The sequence below is a fragment of the Ciconia boyciana genome, chromosome 1 (genome assembly GCF_034638445.1).
Source record: "Ciconia boyciana chromosome 1, ASM3463844v1, whole genome shotgun sequence".
NCBI classification, from domain to species: Eukaryota; Metazoa; Chordata; class Aves; order Ciconiiformes; family Ciconiidae; genus Ciconia; species Ciconia boyciana.
Genome location: NC_132934.1, coordinates 64113762 through 64134937, shown reverse-complemented (window position 1 = coordinate 64134937; position 21176 = coordinate 64113762). Strand labels below are relative to the sequence as shown.

At 39.8% G+C, this 21176-nt stretch overlaps 1 protein-coding gene across 5 annotated transcripts in view; it reads right to left on the bottom strand.

Moving 5' to 3' along the window:
- Positions 1-11834: 11834 nt before the first annotated feature.
- KIAA1549 (KIAA1549 ortholog) overlaps positions 11835-21176 on the bottom strand; it is a 149862-nt gene continuing 140520 nt past the window's right edge. For 2 of the 5 annotated variants that reach the window (XM_072871846.1, XM_072871856.1), the window contains exons 18-20: positions 20611-20756; positions 18589-18743; positions 11835-13401 (exon numbers count right to left, since the gene is read on the bottom strand). In XM_072871846.1, the coding sequence (XP_072727947.1) occupies positions 13147-13401; positions 18589-18743; positions 20611-20756 (556 nt within the window). In that variant the 3' untranslated portion in view covers positions 11835-13146. The remainder of the gene's footprint in view (positions 13402-18588; positions 18744-20610; positions 20757-21176) is intronic. The other 3 variants (XM_072871866.1, XM_072871883.1, XM_072871875.1) reach the window with 2 other exon arrangements.

The following is a 21176-nucleotide window of genomic DNA, read 5'->3' as shown; positions in this document are numbered from 1 at the left end:
AAGGGAACATACCTTCAGCCAAAAAAGGCCAGATCTAAGTGGGGCATCCTGCTGGGGCTTCATCCTCCCCGGCAGGTCAGAGCTGCCAGCCAAGGTGTGGAGCAGGCAAGTCCCTGCAAGCCTCTATGTATGTCCCACAGCGCACAGAAAACCTTTTCCCCGAGCCCTTTCATGCTTGCTGCGGGTGCGCCAGCAGCAATGAGATGCTGACGGACCAGTTACCAGTTTATAGCATACTGCCTTAAGACAAGCCAGTACATAACCTTTGACTTTGAAACAGAAAGTGGGCAAATAAAGCTATTTTCTGGGGGACCAATGTTACCAGATCCATTACTAAGCTATAGGCCAGGTTACACCAGTAAGCAGATGTAACTCATTGATTACACGGAGTCCTTTTCACTCACTAACCTGAGGTATTTTAAAGTCTATTAACTGATACCAGTGAAAACCCTGTTATGGAAACTTAAGGATTGTTTGGGCTGGTTTGAAATTAAAACTAGTTTTTCCAGTGCTGTTTATGTGTGAACTGTTTTGTAGGGGTTGAACGCTGGTTGTATTTATTCAGCTTGCATCTGCCCAAGTAACTAAGCTAAGCTGAACTGTGGCAAGCAGGTTTAAACCAGCATAGCCAATTCATGCACAAAACTGTTCCTATTTATGCAAAATGATAATAAACACTCTTACTGATGGGAAGATTCTCTGACTGGTTTATATTGATAAAGCTTATATTGGCAAGGAATTACCCAACCCAAATTGTCAGAAACATGATTCTAACAAGAAATACTCGCACAGGAGGGTTTGCCGCACTGCAGTCAAACTGTCTGGTTTGGGGCAGTTGCACCAGTTTGATTTCTGTCTATTATTAAAATAATAAATCAGTGTTAAACCCATCTAGACACACACAGGATTAGCAAACCTGCTAGAGACCAACTGAAATGAAACACAAAAAGTTACTCTTAAATCAAAGAAAGCTCTATTGGACATTTGTATCTACTAAATATCATTAAAGCCTCCCTTCAGCTTATCAATGCATAACTTTTCCACTTAGAAAAGATACAAATCAGTTTAAGGCTCTTCAGATTGGTTCTGGCACAACTACACACTTCGATCAGGACAATGCTGTGCCATTTCAGAGTGATGGGCAGTCGTCCCTTACCAACTATCCACCATCAACAGGAATGGGTACAAGTTAGACACTGAGGAAATGACATCCTTCCTATCATTAGTATCACTTAACACAAAAAGTCTTCTGGAGTGAAATGCTGAGCAGAGACACTAGCGTCGGGAAATAAAGTTGTGAAAGGGAAAGGCTTAATTCTTTTGTGGCTTTTTTACTGTGTGTGTTTTGTTTGGTTGTTTTGTTTTTTTTTTTTCTTTTTACATGTGCTACACTACTAGTAGTAAACAATCACAAAATATTGCTCAATTAAGAAAAAAATCTCAACATTTCGACATACAACAATTAAAACAAAAGTAATTTTCACAAGACAAATCTCTGTGTTGGACCAGCCAACTACTTCTTTCCACAAAAAAACAAAAGAGAAATAAACTTGTATATGTACAAACTTACAGAAACAAAGGACTCTACATCTTCTTGTTGGTGTTGACTAAAAGAACAGTGAGTTGACAGTTAATAACCACTGCAATCACTGACGGACAAAAATCTTCTAGCTACATACATCATTTTTTTCCTGATTTATTAGTTTTAATAGTGGAAAACGTGCATTGGCCTGAAAGCAATGTGATAGATACTGTGAAAAAATCTCCACGTATTGCCTTAGTGTCTACCTTCTGCAGACCTCTTCCTACAGTTCTCAGTCTTATGGAGATTGTTCTCGTGGCTGGGAACACAGAAGTGCCTGCTGGATATGGCACTGGTTTTCATCTTTGAGGGGATATGTTTCATAGCTTTTGCATTCCCTTGGCTAAGGCTGCGAGTGCATGGATGCAGCCAGTCACGAAAGTAAATCTATTCCAGTCTAAAGAGTTGTAAGCACATGATGCAAGCTCTAGATGTCCTATAGCCCAGCACTACACCCGCAAACTAGCTTCATAATAACTGGGCAATTCTGGGGGGTTTCCTAAAGCCTGCCTTTAAAAGCACAGCTTGTTTGTTTTTCACGCTCTCCAAAATAGTCTGCTGTGTGCACCTACCTTAAAGGAATGTAGGAGACTTAAACCTCAAGTTTTGCTTCTCACAGCTTTTGTTGAGGATTCCCAGCTCAACCGAACCAGGGTAAGAAGGACAAAACCCACAGTTTTTCTATAATGTAATGCCTCCAAGGATTTTGTATACCTATGTTCAAGGGTGACACCCAAGTCTCAACAAAATCAGGTATACAAATGGAATACCTTACACATCATTTCTGCTGTGAAATGTATACTTTTTCTAGACCAGTGACCCATAAACCTCTGAGCTAATATAACAGTTTTGTTTCCTTACTGCATCACCTGCTTTGACATCTGACATTGCCAGGTTTGATCTATAGCCTCTTCTTTTCAAGTCATTTGACCTCCTATGAAGTGGATTGGGTCACTTAGAAAAATGTAGTCCTGTAATGAATGTCATGAACATACTACTACTCCCAGTGTGTTCTGGGATCCCTAAACAAAGTGGCAGTATCCCGAAAGCACAAAGGCTACCAACTAAAACATCTTACCTGTTCCTATGCATTATAGTACAAACCAATAAAATATTATTTTAAAGAGACTCTCTGAAGTACACGCCATGTGTTGTACTCATTCTAGGCATGGTGGGTAATCACAAGCACAACACAAAGCAACGCACTGTGCAAAAGGAGGAGAAAAGCTCTAACAGCACCGTCAGTGTTTCAGAGGCTTGTCAATAGTTACAGAAAGTGCAGAATTTAAGAGCTGCATCCAAAAGACTCGAGAAACTGATATAAAGACAAAAAATTAGTATGCAGAAATAGATTATACATACTTAATTTACAGTAAATATAATCTAAAGATTATCTGTGGTCTGCTGCTACATTTCCTGGAATATTTTTCGCTAGGGAGCACACAGTAGTACAGCTTGTCAGTTATAACCCCTATTTTAACACCAATCATGTCACAGTAGAAGGCTGTGGTCTGGTTTTGATGCACAAATTAAAGGTGACTGTATAGTACAATGCCTTCCAAATGTGCTCCACGAGCAATATCATAGACTGGTGTAGTCATTTATTGTGTATTATCTCATGTTCCTAATAATATCACTGACATTGTAATACCTCTAATAGTACATCCCCCAACTAGTGCAACATTACCCAACTCCTGTTGACTTCAAGGGAGCTACACATACATCCAGCACATGCCTTATTTTGTTCTTTGGGGGTTCTTTCATTGTAATTCAGGAAGCCTGTCACTTTTGTTCCCAGAGGAAGCCTTGGAAGCAAAACATAACTCCCAGTTTATCAGTGTACATAAATCACTTCAGCTGTGTTAAACCTTGGTGCCCCTTCAGACTGCTACATACAATGTCATGCTGTAGCACTGAGCCGGTTTAGGCTCTTGTGCATCTCAAAGCATGTAAAAAATAAGTTGATAGCTCATATCGCCTATTAAGCTGCAAACTACCTGCTCAGAACGATGATGGAAATGTTAATGCTCCAGTCGTTTATAGTACATTGTCCAGTCAAATTCTATGTCCTTGGGCCAAAAAGTTCCTCGCTGGAATGAGATGGAGAAGAAATCTACTCCAACTCATATGATTTAGTAGAAAGAAAAGGAAAAAATGGTTGAAACCTGGATGGCTGAATAAAAGTAAGCACGACTAAAAAACACACGTTTGAACCCTAACATTGCTGATCAAGCCAGAACACTTCTTCATATTTTATGGACAAAGTTTCTGAATTTCAAGCATTAAAGTACGTAGTGCCTGGAAAGGAAAGAGAGACGCAGATGGCACCTGGGAAAGCTGCTGGTCTACAAGTGTCTCGATAGACAAGCAGAGCAGTAGGGAATATGTAACTGATCAGCACTTCTAAGTACCAAAAAACATTAGTAGCAGCACAGCATTCCAGGGTAACTGCTTAATTTGCTTGGAGATAATATCAATCACATTTGACTAGTGATTTTTTAAATTCTTAATTCAAGACTAAATGGATTGGTACTTGATGCATGACTCTTCATCTTTTAGATACCATTGCTCTGGTAATGACTCATATTACTCACTGCCTCTGTCCTTGGGGTTTTAGTGAATGAGCTACATATTAAGCAATTGCACTTTACAATGATTACACTCTGCAAAATCACTGGAGGGATGAAAACTGGCAAGCACCAGAGCTTCCTACTTGCATGAAACACACAGAGAAAAGACAGAGGTTAAATTCATAAGAAAAGGTGCTCTGTGCTGGGACTTTGTAAGAATTTTGATAAAGCCATTACAAAAACTAGGATTTCAGAAAATTATTGTAATTAATTATAGCCAAAGAATGAAATATAGGCATTCTTGGGAAGCAACCACCCTCTCTCATCCTTACACTCCAGACCCCACTTATTTTACGGTAACCAGCATCTGTTGTGGAATTCAAACCTCACTTCAGGTTCCTCTCCCAGAATCAAACATGCACTTTTCAAAGAGTTTATTTCCAACTCCTATTTCATAATAACCTTCCAGAAGCAAACACAGGGTAAACAATGCAGTATCGTCTCCCATGTCTGCAAACAGCTTGGAAAAAAATACAGCTCTAAGAGACATGCAGACTTTTCCTGTCCAATTTGACGGTATGAAGTCTAGAGACACATTCAGTTAACCATTTTGCTTGCCTATCAGAAATAATAGTTTATGGGCCCCTATGTCTTGCTGACATAAAACTCCCGCAGAATTGGCTTCTCCCTCCAAAAAGAAAGCCTCTCTGCACGCACAGGGGAAAAGTATCCAGTCTCACTGACCAGCAAACAAAGCTCTGTTCCAAAACCCACAGCCGGCTTGTCACGGTGCCCTTCGTGCGAAGAGCTAAGGAACTAAACTAATTGTAAAGGTTTTCGTTTTCTCCCTCTGCCACTATGTGTGGTAGTCACATTGTCTATCTGTAAACCTGCCAGACGCATATTTTGGGGACAGCGTGAATTAACGCTGCTCCCTTTGTGTCAGTCCCAAATCCCTCCATTTCTCTGTCTCTCTAAAGGTGTGTGTCTCCCCCCCCAAGTTTGGTTTGCCACTTGAGGGAACCAGAAGAGCCTGGGGCAATTTATAACCTAATTTAGACGAAGATGCCCCAGGCCATACAGACCTTTCGCGCGCTGTAGCAACAGCAAGGTGGGATCAAAGGCCTGTCTGGTCCAGCTCTGTCTCCCAGCAGCAGGTATTTGGGGAAGAAGGTAAAAGCACGCTGCATACAGCACTCCCCCCTTCCCTTCCCCTCCTCTGCCCAGCTCACAGGTGACACACAGCACCCTTCCGATACAGCACTCAACTCTCTTGCAGCAGCTCTTCCCCCCAGCGTTTTGAAATTAATCCTTTGAGGACTGTAGATAGTTTCATGCAGTAATACCTTTCTGTGACTTTTTCAACTTTTCCCTTGCGGTTACAATCACTCTGGTTTCCCCCCACCCTTCTCTCTCCCATTGATCTTATTTTCCATAAACTTCACGTATTCACTACTGAGAGTTTGTGCACCAACTTAAACACACTGTGTCACCCTTCAACTATTTCGTGAGTGGCTTTATTTTTTAACACAAGCATATAGAAGACATTTCTCTAATCCCAGAGTCCTAGTTAATTTTTCTGCTGCCTCTGTGCTCTTTGGTGGCTGTATCTTCCAAACTATTTACTCATTTCAGCTTTATGTTTATTATTCACTATTTACTCAATACACCAGGTTTCTTCCCTTCATTCCCTGCCCGTAGCTGTGCCCAACGTTGGTTGCAACAACCCAAAAGACCTGTCTTGTTCTTTCCTTCTCTTCCCTTTCCAAAGGGGAACTGGAAATCAAATTGACCCTCAACTGATGATATTTCTGTAAGCTCTGCCTCTTTTCTGATGATTTCTCTTCACTAAGTTCTTTTTATTAATACCCCTTCTGTCAGCGGTTTTTCCAATCTCTTTGATTTATCTAATCGTAAAGACAAAACAAGTGGTACCAACATACAGAGCTGTGGTTGGTGAGTCCTTTCCTAGCTTGTAGTTTTCAGATCACATGATTAAACATGCAGCCAAATTAATTTTTCAGTGTGACTTTCATGGAGCAAGTTACAGTACTTCTGCAGGTCCTCTACAGCTCTGTCTGCTTTGTCTAAATGGGGGAAGAGAAGGAAGAGATCTGCAATCTCTGCTAGTCTGTTTCCCCCTCATGGTATTTCACCATACTGTATATTTAAACCAGATCAGCCCAACAACATTCAGTTCTAATGTGGCAACCCTCTGGGCTCCACTATATGAAGAAATCACCGTGCTTTAGCTGAGCTATGCTAACGTCTAGTACAGATGTGTGATAATGTTAGGTAAGAGGCATTAGTTCATCCTTAAATAAAGAGGACTAAATAATGCTCATTGACACCAGTGTTGTTCTCTTAACTTCTTTGCGGTTCTAGTCTGCAAAAGCAAGAATGTGGTTCCCAGCATCCTAGCAAATTTTCTTCCACATGGCAGTGAAGTACAGGAGGATGTAGCAATCATGTAAATACTTGACTGCACATCTACAAATGGGAGATTCCTCACCTTTAATCTTGAATTTTTGAAGTGTTCTTGTTTAAAGCTGCCATCATCAAGCCCGAAGACAGAAACGATCATAAGGATCAAACTCATCCATGGAAATACTTGACAGGAAGTGTTCCATGCAAAATGCAGGGTGACTTACCTGAAACCATTTTATCCAGGATTGCATGGACTAACAAATCCAGTAATTGGTTCATGAGCTTGTGGATGCCCAGATCACCTATATTGCATCAAATTTGAACAACTTCGTGTTTGGCAACTATGTTAAAGTACTACCGATAGTGGCTAATCCACAATTCTTTCTCCTGTTTCCTTAAGTCCAAGGATAAAAGCTTCCTGACATTTTATTACTGCAGGTTTTTTTAAATCCTATTTCTTTAGACAAGTTTCTTTCAGATCTGCATTTCAGGAACAAAAGAGCACAGCACATTGCCAAACATAACACTGCATTAATTTTCCTTGAATATGAAGAAGTTTCCTTGAATATGAAGAAGTTTTTCCTGAAACACAAACAATATCCAGCTACTGCTTTTAAATCATGCACAGCACTAAAACGTTCAAACAGCCTGGATGAGAAAACCAACTTTCAAGAAGCTCTGGGACAGAAATCCTAGAGATGTTTTCATGGGAACATGACAGAGCTCTTAAGAAGTGTGTACATTAGAATATAATTGGAAATGCAAAATAGCAATTTTCATCTTTCAGTCTCTTTTCTACTCTCTTAATTCTCATTTCACTGCGCCTGCTCTACATGTGGCAATAAGAGGATTACTGTAAGTGAACCTGAAAACCACCATGCCAGGGATGCACGGAGGTTTAGCATTCATTTCAAAAGAATCTCCAGAGCATTTGTTCAAATGTGCCAACATTTTATTCTGTTTAAGGCAAGATGTAACAGCCTAAACATAAGCTTCCACTTATGGAGTAAGAACTACTCAAAACTAAACAGGAGTGGCCAGTACAAAGGAAAACACATACTTTAACTGTAAAGAGTATCAAGAAAAAGTAACATGAAATAAAGAAAAAACATTCCAGCTCTACAAACTATGAAGTGCAAAAAAAAGGTGTATTTTTCTAGTGCTAATGTTAACTTTTTTTTCATCTATCAGTCTTCAGTGGGATTCACAGGACTGCAGCTCTACTCCAGAAAAGTCTCTTTAAAAAGGCAGTGCAACTCCACAGGATTTTTGCTTCTCAAGTTTCTTACTCTCAGGGTGAGCAAACTCACCCTGGGACTTGTACGTCAAAGCTAGACACATCTTGCCAAGTGCATCCCAAACTGTACTAAAGAATCTGTAGGATAAATTCTCCTTCCAAAGCATACGTGTCTAACTGGTTTTCAGTGGAAGTCATGCAGATGCGACCAGGGGACAATATGCAGACCAACATTTGGATCTGAACTACCAATCCTACTGGTACGAGCTGTCACAAGCTGAGCTTGTTCTGCCCTCATTGAATTAAGTGTCAAGAGATACAGAAAAAATTTTTACAGTCCTCCTTCTGACATAAGCTGCATTTCAAGGGACACTCACTATAAGAGAGATACCAGACTTTTCAAGCACTCAAGTGCACTTACACCAAAATACTGCATAACTACAGTGAATCTTCATCGGCATTGCCAAAAACTTTCATTCCCAATTTCTGCTTCCTCAGTACTTAGGACCTAGAGATATTGGAATACATACATGACAGCAGACTGGTGACAGTAGAATACATCCCCAGGGCTTCCCCCCCTTTTAAAAATAAAATGTAACAGGAAGAGGGAAAAGATGTCCACCACAAAAGGGTACTGGATTTTTATTTCCACATTTAAGCACTTTAAAGCTCCTACTTTTCTCTAGGCACATCTAAACAGTCCTGGAGAAACTCTACAGCCTTGGCGAAATGCTTTGGGGAGTCTCACTGATGAGAGATGTTCCTCACTCGTACAGACCAGCACTGCGAGTGGCGAAGGACTGCAGAGAGGAGGGGTTGTGTTACGGAATCAGCTTGAGTGCGGGCAGGGGGAGTCCCCACGATTTTCTCTCTCGCTTTTTAGAGCAGTCACAGGTGGTCCTGGAGACCTGGTTGCTGTCCTTTGCCTTCTGACAATCAGATATCATCCTTTTTCTTTTCATCCATTTTCAGCTTTATGCCCATATTCAGAAAACACTAAACAGGTGTTATTTTTTAAAAATCCATTTATTTATTCGCTGCTGCAAAAATGTGGCCCACAACATGTTCCCACCTCAAAGTCACAAATGTTCTTCATCCTGCCACTTCAAAGCTCTTGGCCAAGAAATGGTTTTTTCAAGGACTGGCACCTGTTAACAAAGAACTGTGAGATGAGGCATGGAATAGGAAGTGCCCATTTCTTCCTTGAGCTGAAAAATTATTAAAGCTGGAGAAGGGGAGAATTTAGTGAGGGCAAGAGTTAAAAAATGAGTTCTACTGCCTACTGCCATCCACATCACGCAACTGGTGACTTCACCTGGGCTCAAATACATACTAGCTTCCTTGTGTAATCCATCTAATGTGTTTTCAAGCCATGAGTTAACACACAACAGTCAGCTGTTTTGTTCTTGGGAAGTTATGACCCCTTTAAACAGCCTCTTTCTAAGAGAACGCTATAACCCTGCTGTCAGTGATCTGATTTAAAGGCACTAGCTTCAGCACTTGGTAGGAACATGAACTTTTGGGGGATCAATCTATTTATGTATTTATGTGTGTATATCATGCATGAAGGTGCATGATACTGGGGTAGCCAACATCTCACCAACCACTCCTTTGGGTGCAGAGGCGATATGTAGACCTTGTGTCATGCTGCTGCTCTCCAGCCACTATCTGTGAAGCCTGTTCCAAAGCATTGCAAGTACAGTACATCACAAAGGGTCAGTGAAATTCCACTTACTGCGCCAAAGTGCGCATACTTAACATTATGAGTCCAGCACCGATGCAATTCACTCCTCCTAAAAGCGAGGTTTTCTTTCCTGAGTCACGTGCCCCCAGTCACCTACAGGACCATGTGTTACATCCTGGTAGAGAATATTTTATAGTACTGAAGTGTGCCCCGCTGTTCAAACTGAGTGTACGAAAAGTAATTGTAAAATTTCACTTAGCTCCAAAGATAATCAAGAAGCAGGCTAGAGGTCAACATTTTGGCCATGGAAAGGAAAAGCAAACCAACCAAGCTAAATTACACAGCTCGCATCTCGCCAAGTTCTTCTACATGCCAAGCTAAACACAGACTAAACACAAATGTCAAGGAAAATTGTGAAGAAAGAGAAGAGCCTGAGGATTCCATGAACCAGATGGTTTAGTCATGGAAATGGATGTAACTGTTGGTAACAGCTTTCTGTGCCTGTACCAACTTCTCATCGGATCAGTGTTTTCAGAAACTGGTAGATTCATTAACAGATACTTAAATTCTGGATACTTTGAGTTTCAGAAAAAAAGGTTTGGGGTCCAGCCCCTTTTAATAGGGCAATAAAAAAAATTGGCAAAAGAGCTCAAGCACATGGGGATGCAGAAGCTTACACATTTTTTTCCCTGAATTCCCAAGTGGAAACACACATTTTGGCACATGCATTCCAGAGTCCTTTTGTAGCACATGAAAAACGCAGCTTTTCCTGTAGCTGCAGAAAGTAAAGTATGGGTCTCCCTTGTTAAGACCATGCTTGGAACTGGTGCCTTATGTGTTACTTTTCTTACTGTATGAAGATACAGACCATGCCGTACCATTTTTTGTGAACTGTGGATCAGATCTCCAGCCAGTTTGAGAACATAACTTCCAAACACAGCTTTCCGACTTCTTATATTTTACTGTCCTTCCCCATGAATTTGTAAGGTTTTAAAGAGGGATTTTTGCATCAGAAAGCCTCTTTTATTTAGCAGTACATATTTGTCTTGTACATGTTCTTCATAAGATTTGGGACTAAAAAGAAAAAGGATATTCTTCCAAACATAAAAAGATGGAATATCATAATAGCATCACCATCACTAGCAAAAATGAATGAGAAATGGCCTAAGTACCTCTAACTTTCAAAGCTCTTATTTCATACTCCTTCTTAAATAGCTGGGACCAGCAGCCAGACAATGAACTTACTTTCTAGAAGCCCACATTTTCTTGAAATGAAGACACAGTAATGTCTAATATTATAAGCACTGGCCTCTGACCTCACTATAGAATTAAAGCTGGAGAAAGATGTGGGCTATGAAAGAGATGGTTTCAGTGGGAACACTTAGGAACAGTCAGTCTTCAGCATTGTCAAAAAGACCAAATGAACATTGCCTGATACACTCTTCATTCTGCAAAACCTGACATTTTGCAAAAGTACTGGCAACATTCATGTTTACAAACTTGGCAGAAAACAAACGTGGTTTGTTTGTTTTTTTTTTTTTAATCCTAGAAGCGATTATCACAAAAAAAGCTTAAAAAATTCAAAGCGTAATAACCTGTTGGTACTGCTGTTCACAACTACGCTGGTGTTCTGACTCCATTCAAACCTCAACCAGTGCCCATGAGAGCTTTAAGTATTGGCCAGGGAACTGGAAATTAATTTAGACTGCTTTGCTACAGTAAGTCCCTCAAAACAATTTCATACAGCCTTTTGATGACCATGGGTAAACAGAAAAATAACTGAGCTTCCTAATAAAGATGGGAAACATACCATCTTTTTTTCCACATCAGTGAGCAGCCAGTTGCTTCCTAGGTTTGGCTTTGGCAATGGATATTATGTACATACTTCATGAACAATGTACATAGGGTTCTTCCATGGTGTCCTCCTACCTGTTTTCATTTCAGTCTGAGTTAGTCCTGTCACAGTTATTGAACTGTGCACTGGAACCAGGAACAGATTTGGCAGCCAAAGACCACCATACCATACCAGTGTTATATACCTGTATTTTACCAATGCCATTTCTACCCCTGTAAGTGAGGCAAATGCAGCCCTTCCCTGATCAACTGCCCAATGATCTCTTTGGCGGACTACTGTTCCTTAGACCTTTTAAGACTACCATCTGCTAGTGTCTGAAATACCCACACTGTAGCACCAAATAGTTTTGCTTTTCATTTTTCTAGGGCAAGGCTCCCACGCCTCCTCACAAACACTGAGCCTACCCTCTATCTCTGTGCCAGTTTGTTAGCTTTAGTTCAGTCTGATCTGAAAATAAAAACACTCCAACAAATAATGACTTAAGTAAAATTTCTGTATGTATTATGTCAGTTACAGTTATGCAATGGCCAAGTATTAGTAAATTCGTAGCTAATATTAAATTAACTCTGGAAAAAACAGCGACAAACAGTTCCATGGCACGTACCATTCTTACCATGGGGATAATGCTTACCCTTTGTCCAAAGGGACAGTGGAAACAAGTATAAATATAGAAACTGTCTCAAAACCGCAAATCTAAGCCTATGTTAATGCTCTAAACTGTCACTGACTTTCACTAAAATTATTCAGATCCAAACATAAGCAATGATTTAGGACATCAATTTATAATGTAATGCTGGTGACCCTGTACCAGTCAGACTGGATTGGTTTCTGTCCACAAAGCAAACTACAGAGTGGCAATATTTTATCGCTGGTCTTGCACGAGCATATAGTATGTAAATATATTTTTTAAAGATATACATACACATTTCCCCAAATTCAACTGTGGATGAGTATTCCTCTCCTAGTTTTCAAGAATTTTTAAACAAAATAAATACCAAGCCCTTTCTGTTTGGATGCTTTGCTTTGTTTTTCCAGCCTGAATGAGTCTACAGATATTTTCTTAGTTATACAAGGCCAATGTTTCACTTTGCAAACATTGAGGATGAAGGAACACTTGAAGCTTCAGCACCAGAAGGAAAACAAGGAAGAGTGCAGAGGGTAGCTCCATTCGGAAGCACAGAGCTAAAACAATTATTGTGCCAGTTTGTTACAAGTAGCTCACAAAGACTTTTATTCTAAGTAGTCCCATTGTTCCTGACGACCAAAGTGATTCTTATGTGGGATCACATCTTCAACACTCTTGAGCTGATAGTTTGTAATCCTGCAGAACAGCAACACAAACAAGTTCCCCATAAGCACTGGAGAGATCAGAATACTTGTAAGCTCTTGCAAAATGTCGTCTCAGTTTATTCAAACCTTCGCCTACTTCCTTAGAAAAAGGAGTCTATCATACTTAGAGTTTGTTCCTGTGATTTTTTTGTTGCTGGAGTGTTGATTTCTTGACCTCAGGTTTTATTTATTTGTTAGGCTGAATGAGGGTAGGGAGAGAAGAGGAGCACCGTAGTATTAGCAGATTAATTAATATTACTTGTGATGACACTGATGGTTTTCCCTGTTTGTCCCCCATCTCTCCTTACTATCCTCATTTTGCTGCCTTTTTCATTTTTTCCAGAGTGTTGTCAAGAGAGCTGTGAAAGTTCATTCTTTTGAGAGAACAACATTGCTGATTTCCTCTAAGTCTTTGCTTCCATAGGAAGCGGATACCTGGCAGATTTGCAAGGGAATGCTAAATCAACTATCGAAGTTCTGCACTGTTGTCTGTTTCTGAGAAAGTCGTAGAAGTTCTTCTCTAATTGCTTTGATAAGAGAGGCTGAAGAATGACCTGGCTGGAGGTCCTCAGTGGAACTGGTGGTGTAGCAAAGGCCCTGGCCCTGAAGGCTGTTGTGTGGAAGCTGAGCAGGGGGTGCCGAAGGCTGCCTGGCTGAAGTCCTCGGCATCTGGAATACTGGTGAGGAGGAATATTCTTGGTGTCCATGCATATGCGTCTGGAAAAAGGTAGAAAGCATTATTGTACCTTCTGAACAAGCATGATAATCCCAGAAAAGACAAGAAAGCAAAAAGGCAAAGAACAGAGGGAAAGCAGCATGGAGATGCTTCTATCTGCTGCCACTGTTCTTCTGTTTTATGAATGAGTGATTCCTCTTATGAAGCACAAAACAAAAACTGTACACAAAATTGCTGGAATGCCTCAAGTTCAGGGATTTTCAAAATATCTTTGAGCATCCATTAAAAAGTCTGACCCCCTTTCTAATCTATGGTATGTTTAGAAACTGAAGTGGAAGGAGGTGGGAAGAAAAACCACAGAACTGGAAGTCAACAAAATTAGCTTCTCTTTCCTTGCCTTTCCATCAACTTCCTAAAAGACAACAGGCAAATCACTCTCTTCCCAGCTGTCATTTCTCCATACTATCTATAGAGATACTACTACTTTAACCTTCCCCTTCTCTGCCTGGCTTGCCTGTTCAGACTGTACACTTGTGAGGATCCTGTGACTGACCAGTGCCCAGGAAAACACGGTCAACAGAAGAAGCAGCAGGAGAAAATTATTCAAATTGGAAAGATTAGATTTTTCTATACTCAACAGCTGTTTTACATATCTGAGAAACACTGTCCCAGTTTAGGGACAATCATTGTTTCCAGGGTAGAAAGGGGTTAATTCTGCATTTGTTCAGTAACATGTATTTTCTAACAAAACAAGAGAGAAACAAAACAGAAGCCTGAGTTTATGGGCTTTATGAGCTTATCTGGAAAAAAAATCTGTTTACTCTAAAACAAAGCATGAATTTACAGTATACTAGGCGACTGCACTGACTCCCAGTATGGACACAAACGAGGTATGTTTTGAAAATCCAAATTCCAGCTGACATCCCTAAAGCAAGCGTTTCCTCTTGCCTCATATTGCTGAAGGCTGAGAGACAGCCAGAAGAAAACACTGGGCACAAAGGACTTGAACACACCCTGCTGAACGCGCAACTGGGAGCAAAGCAGCGTGATCCCCTTTCAAAGGGTCTGCGCCGGGGATGAGCAGCAGCTAGCTGCAGCAAGTTCAGATCACAGTTATCACGATTTAGTGAGCGCTATCTTCCTCTGTGGATAAGCCTTAAGTAGTAGCAGAGAGAGCAATCTGATGAGGGAAGAAAGGACAGCAAGGTCAGCTAGAAGAGGATTTGGGGATGAGGGGGCGGGGAATGAAGGGATTACAAAGCAGAGCCTGGGAAGGACCTAGAGTGACTGGCAGAAGTGTGCAAGGAACACGAAAATGCACAAGAGTATGTTCCTTAATATCTCTCATAACATAAATGAATAAAATCTAAGCCATTTTGTATAAAGTAGAACTAATAATAGATTCTGACTCTCTTGCACAGCTCATGTACAGCACTGATCATTTACACAGTTAATTTGGAGAGAGAGATTAAGAGGAAAAGAGGCTTTAAGAGAAGAATGATAGGTAAAGAAGGTTTTCCAAGTAACATCCTGTCTTACTTCTTACAAAAGGGAGGTGATTTTAGTATTAGAAAGGAATGAATGGGTCTCTTGATTGTTCAGAATTACTCGTTCAGGAGTGAAACCTGAAACTAATTCATATGTGCAGTCTAGAGTTAGCAAACCTGACAAGTACTCTGTGGGTTTATAGAAAAGAGATGACAAAGAAACATTAAAAGCAAACATTCCTTGACACGAGTCTTAACAGCAACCTAAATTATATTCAGGTTACTTTCACATTAAAATGCATTACGTGATTCAGCTCCTATCTCATATTGCACTGAATTAGCACCCTAAGAATGGTTTCTTAAGGGAAATTAGGAAGAACATCTGATGACCGCTGTGGCTGTTTTTTAACATTAAGGCTATCAAAGTTTTCTCAAAAACCCAAAAGTGTGTATTTCTGTGATCTCATATATAGTATCAGAATTAAACAGGTCTGAGAACTTTCAAAACCAGATTGGTTTAGAAACCTAACCTATACTAAACTACAACAGGAAAAAAAGGAGAGTAAAAAGGTTGGAAGAATTTTTGCTGTTTTTTTTTTTTTTTTTACTTTTAAATGTCTTTATTAACAGAAATACACAATATATTATATAATATTTTATATGTAACAATATATAGTTTTATATAGTATCTATAAATTATATACTTTTATATAGAAACTTCTCTATAATTAACAGCAGTACAAAATAATTGACAAAAATATCTTTACTGAATCTTCTTTCTTAAGGAGTAAAGATTTATGAGATCACATTGTGAATTTGTTAGTCTCTGTTTAATAACTGTTGAACTCTGTGGCCATTTTCAACTGAACTGGATGTATAAATATACACACACACACATATGTATATGTATGAACAAATATATAAAATTCACAAAAATGGGTAGCTAATTAGACATAACCTGATTTGTGCCATCATTGAATCTGCTTCTGAGTGGCAGAAAGGCCAGATTAGGTTGTGCTCAGCTGGACCTGTCAGCCAGCATGTATCTCACAGGGGACAGATACCTAGGGGACACGAGAGACAACTCGAAGTATGGTGAGATGGTTTAGCGACACTACAGTGGGCAGCTGGCGTATAAAAATAGGGTAAAAGGATAAGGGTGGCTTGGGGTAAACATTGGAAACCTGGAGAAGACCTGGGAGAACAGTGGAGAGCTACAGGGGATTGTAGATGGATAGGAGGTGATGCCAGCTGGTGGTAGGGAGGTAGAGATATGCAAGACACTACACACATCGGTAAGAAACCAGGCTTCATTTGTTCTGCTGCTCAAATGACCACTTGCTCAGTATTGTATTTTGTGTCAGCTAAGGAAATGCTGTAATTATCCTGGTTGCCTAGGCCTTTTAGATGGAGAATTAAGGTGAATTGATGGTAACCTGCACAGTGGCTTTGGGTCAGGAGATAGAAGTTGAGAGGTCATATTCCAGCAGAAAATCAGGTGTTGACTACAGGAATAATAGGTGAGGATACTGTGAGGAAAAGGGCCATTGCAGGAACACAAATGCTGATCCCTCCCAAGTCTGCAGGTGAGAAGAGCACTCTAGATCTAATCTTCCTAAATGCAGAGCTTAATTTTAGAAACTTGCTCAGAATGAGGGAACAGTAAGACTGTTTGCAAAGGATCAACTGAATACTGCACCATAAGGAACATGACTGTCATTAAGTAAATCCTCCTTCCAAAAGGAGGCAAGACAAATTCAGAGATCTGTCCTAGTGAAAGAATCCAGACTCTGAAGGCAATTAACTACAGAAAACTACAAGACTAGGGCTCATCTAATAATGTGGGGGTTTTTTTGTTGTTTTTTTTTTTTTTTTTTTTTAATGGTAATAATCCTTTGCAAAACAAGAAAGAATTCCTCATCAGAAAAGGAAAGTGCAGGCACTAGGTGAGCTCTCCTACAACTAAATGACACCATACTCAGATAGTTTTAGTCCATGATCTCCTCCTTTTGCCTTTTTTTAAAAAAAACAAAAAAACAAAAAAAACCAAAAAACCCACAAATTGAAAAAAATCACATTGCAGTAACATATGAACTGCAGCAACCGGCGAGCAAAAAGTTCTGTCAAAGCCGAGGAAGTGTTAAAACTCTGATTAATTAAAAGAACGTCAACCTGGACTGAGGTGACATGTACCCATCTGAAATGGTGACTGGAGGTGCAAACTGCAACCAAATCATATTGTATTGGGCCATGAATCTTTGAAAGTTGTGCAGGTAACTGATGTGAAAACCAACTGTTTGCATAGCATCTCAGATAATGGGTCTGTAACTGAATTTTCAGTAGTATGTTAGCAATTGAAGTAATAAAATATTAAGAAAGTAGTGGCTGAACATGCACTTGGGGGACAGAAGGGAAAGGCTCACAGATCTAGAAAAGAAAAGTCATTTTCAGAAAAGAAAGACAAATGATAAGAAGGGGCAATGAATAGTAACCTAGAGATGCCTCTGAAAATGGAACAGGAGAGACACTAAGATCTCTCATGCAAGTGCTCTTCTAAATGTAAAGTGAAATTATGATGTTCTTGCACTCAAATACCACAGTTCCAAGCATGGATAGCAAGTTAAATTAGGCAAATACATCTTTCGGCTTTGACAGTTAAAGTTTTTGAATAGTATCAGTAGAGTTTGTCTCTAGTGTGCCCAGTTCTCAAAAGCTTTATGCTGCTCCTCTCAAGTTCAGTTGGAGTGGTGGCAGCTCAGTTTCACCAAAATCTGAAGATGAGGCCCATCCTGTTGCATTTTCTTTGTGTAAAGCCATTTTGAGATCATGCAATACTGCAAAGCAACTTCAAGTAGTGTGAACACACGCTGCCCTAAGTATGCAAAAGGAGATCCTTCCTCCCTCAAGGAAGAAACCAGAAAAATGATAGTTTAAGCAAAGGAGCAAAAAAAGGAGCATAAAGTTGTCGCTCTTAAGAGTACTAAATAAAGCTGTCACAGGTCAGTCTGCTTCAGGATGCAAGCACAACAAACATGGACTGGTAGCAGGCAACTGTATCTTTCCTGGAAAGGCCATATACTATCTTCAACCTCACACATCTGGTTGAATCAGAAACGTCAACCTCTAGAAGCACCACTGCCAAGAACATGAAATCATGATGGCTGCCTAGGCAACACTGGTAAACAAACACATTACAACATCCTGCTGACTGAGGCTAGGAAAGTAACTTGTTTAGAAACACCTCTATTGTCATGTGCAAGTATGTACCTTATTCTGTTGCCCTGACTCCTGCTGTTGCGCACTGATACAGAAGACAAAAGAACTATACCAATACAAAGTAGGACGGTAGTCTGGAACAATTTAATTCAATGTTTTCTACTTACAATGATCTCAAAATACAGAGGCATATTTCGGAGAAGAAAATGGAAAGCAGTATCCACCTCTGCTGGAGCTCAGAAGCAGAACTGGGTGAACTGCAGTTAATGGGTGAAGGCCTCAAGTGAGGAAAAAAAAAAAGGTTAGGGTAAAGTGAAAGAAAGCAGTTAGAGAGAAGCAAAGGTGAAAGAACAGCAAGCAAAAGTTAGAAGAGCTAACGAGGGTTCGAAGAGCAAAGCAAAGAATGTCAGAGAAGCAACTGAAAGTATTCCAGGGGGAAAAAGTTCCAAACAGTAATGCAGGAAAAAAAATACCCGAACGTATCACTACTTTGGAAACTATGCAAATGTGTAACACAGTACTCACTGCATCTCGCCTAGCATATTCATCCTCTCCACGGTACTGGGGCCACCCTGGCCCCCCCGGCTGGCCATGCCCTGCTCTGCCTGAGGGGATCTCCACTTGTTGACCTCCGATCCTGCTAGCAATTCCCACCTGAGTGAGGTGCTGTATCTGAGAACCTTAAAAGCAAATATTGTTTTTTCATCTTTATACACAGTCAAGTTTGTAGGGCAGACAAATGACAACATAAAACTTTGTTGGAAGCAGGAGACAAGAAGAAAGTGGAGCTCTTGTTTCTGTGCAATTAATAAAAAAATCAGCAGAAAGAAGGCTGTCAGTGTAGAATAAAGAAGGAAAAATTATGTGCATTTTGTGCAGTTCATTTGAGTGTGATGCTTTTCATTGCCACTGCACTGAAAGAAGAGGTTGAGATACACGCATCTCAGACATGGACTACACTTCACTCCAAAAATATGCCAGCCCTTTCCAAACAGCATTTACTGAAAGCCCTGGCAATGCTTTATCGTAATTACTTAGCAGCAAAGAGAAGACATTTGCTCCTGTGGTACACCTTATTTGCATCACACTGGCAAGACCCTAACTCTCCAGACTGCTTTCTATTCCATCTCTCAGAAGAACAAAATACATGACTATATAAGAGTATGGTTCTTTCAGCTTTGCTTTGTGGTTAAATATTAAATGATGCTGTCATTGACTAACGAGAAGGTCAGAACACACTGTATCTCCTTTCAGCCTGAGAGCTAACTTTCTCCTTTCCCTTCCCTCCCGCTGCTTTCAAACACATGCAAGGATAGCCACCACCATTAATTGCAAGAGACATGTAACAACATGCCAGCTTTCCTTTTTCCTGAATTTCCTCCCACAGGGGAAAAAAAAATTATTATTATTATATTTTATTAATCATTAGAAATGAAACACAGTTAATAAACCCACAGATACATAAGGGAAAACTCTGTGTGTGTGTGTGTGTGTGTGTGTACAAAAAGGGAAGGAAAAGACAAAAACAACAGTGTGATTTACATGATGGACAGTTAGGTCACTTTCATATTTTCCTCTCGAAAAAACCCAATATTTGAGAAGTTTGATATTTGCACATAATTATGCTGAAGGACAGGAACTAATCATCTGAATTGCTTCCAAACTTTAAAACAGAATATACATAAACATTTAGAGAATAGTGTGAATCAGACAATAAAATAATCATCATTAAACTGTGACAGTCACTACATCCCTGTCATTCTCATTCATTTAACATTTACAGGGAGAGGATAGCAGCTATCAAAACTAGGACTCTGACATGAGTATATGATTGTATTTCCAGTCTTTTTCAACTCCCCAGGAAGAAAATATTTATCTGGGAGAAAATTAACTGTGGCATTTGCATAAGAATAGAATATTTTATTCTCAGAATCAGTGTTTGCTGCTTAATTGGCATGTGATGTTAGAATCTTATTCATGGTGGCACTGATGAATACTACAGAACTTATCTCACAACCAAATCAGGGAAGATGATTTCATATGGGACAGCAGCAATAGACAGTATCATCAGAAGCTAAAAGATCCTGCTTTTATGCATACACTTCTAGGAAGAGAAATGAGAAATAAAGATGCAGAAAAGTGTTTTAAAAAATAGGTTATTTAGCAGGCTGATTTGGGATGCATCAGTTAGCTCATTTAGCACAAAAGCTATAGTCGGCAGTGGAAAGTTAGCATACACTGTATGCTCTAAAACAATTAAGTAGTTTTCCATTCTTAGAGAATGGGTTTTTTTGAAAATACGCTGTGTGATAACCAATGCTTGTAAGATACTAAAAAGGTGGCAAAGCACTGCCTTTTTCTGCAAGGTCCTATGGATGTAAAGTTAACCTCAGTTTGTGATCACTTGTTTTTGGCAGTGAAGACAAGGACCACATTTCAAGTGTAGCAGCTGAAGGAGAATGACATCTTAATGGTGACCTCAGTGTAAGAGTATATATGGAAAAGGATCAGTTATTTTAGTGCATATTCAACTCAAGTGAAGTGTACCTGCAGTGCTTCCAACTGGTCGTGGCCGTGCCACTGATGGCATTTCCTCTGAGTATATCCCTCTGGAGGAATACTGAACCTCAGGTGGCTGCTGGTCTGGGTGCATTAATTCTGCAGATTGAATAAAACCTGGCCCAAAGCTCTGCCTGTGGAAAAGTAAGGACTCAAGATTACAATAAGTGAATTGCCTAATTACAAGCAGTAATGCAGGTGTACCTCATACAACAACTTTTTATGATGCCTTTTAATGTACATTTTAACCTTAAATGTTAAAGAAAATAATTACATCTGAGGAATATATTCCTCCTTCATGACCTGCACTGCACAGGAATAGGAGTTAGAAACTCCAACAAAATTTCACACAAGTGTTTTTCACATGTTGCAGTCTCCCAATGCAGAGAAAAAAGTCCACAGATCTTGTTTTCCCCTTGGGGAAAAAAGCATCTTCAATGAAAAAAAAAAAAAAAGAAAAAAAAAGAAAAAAAAAGACTTCAGTAGTGACATAGCTGCTTACCTTAGCAACAAATCTGACTCTTACTCAAGAGTTTTTGGGCACAGTTTTGGTC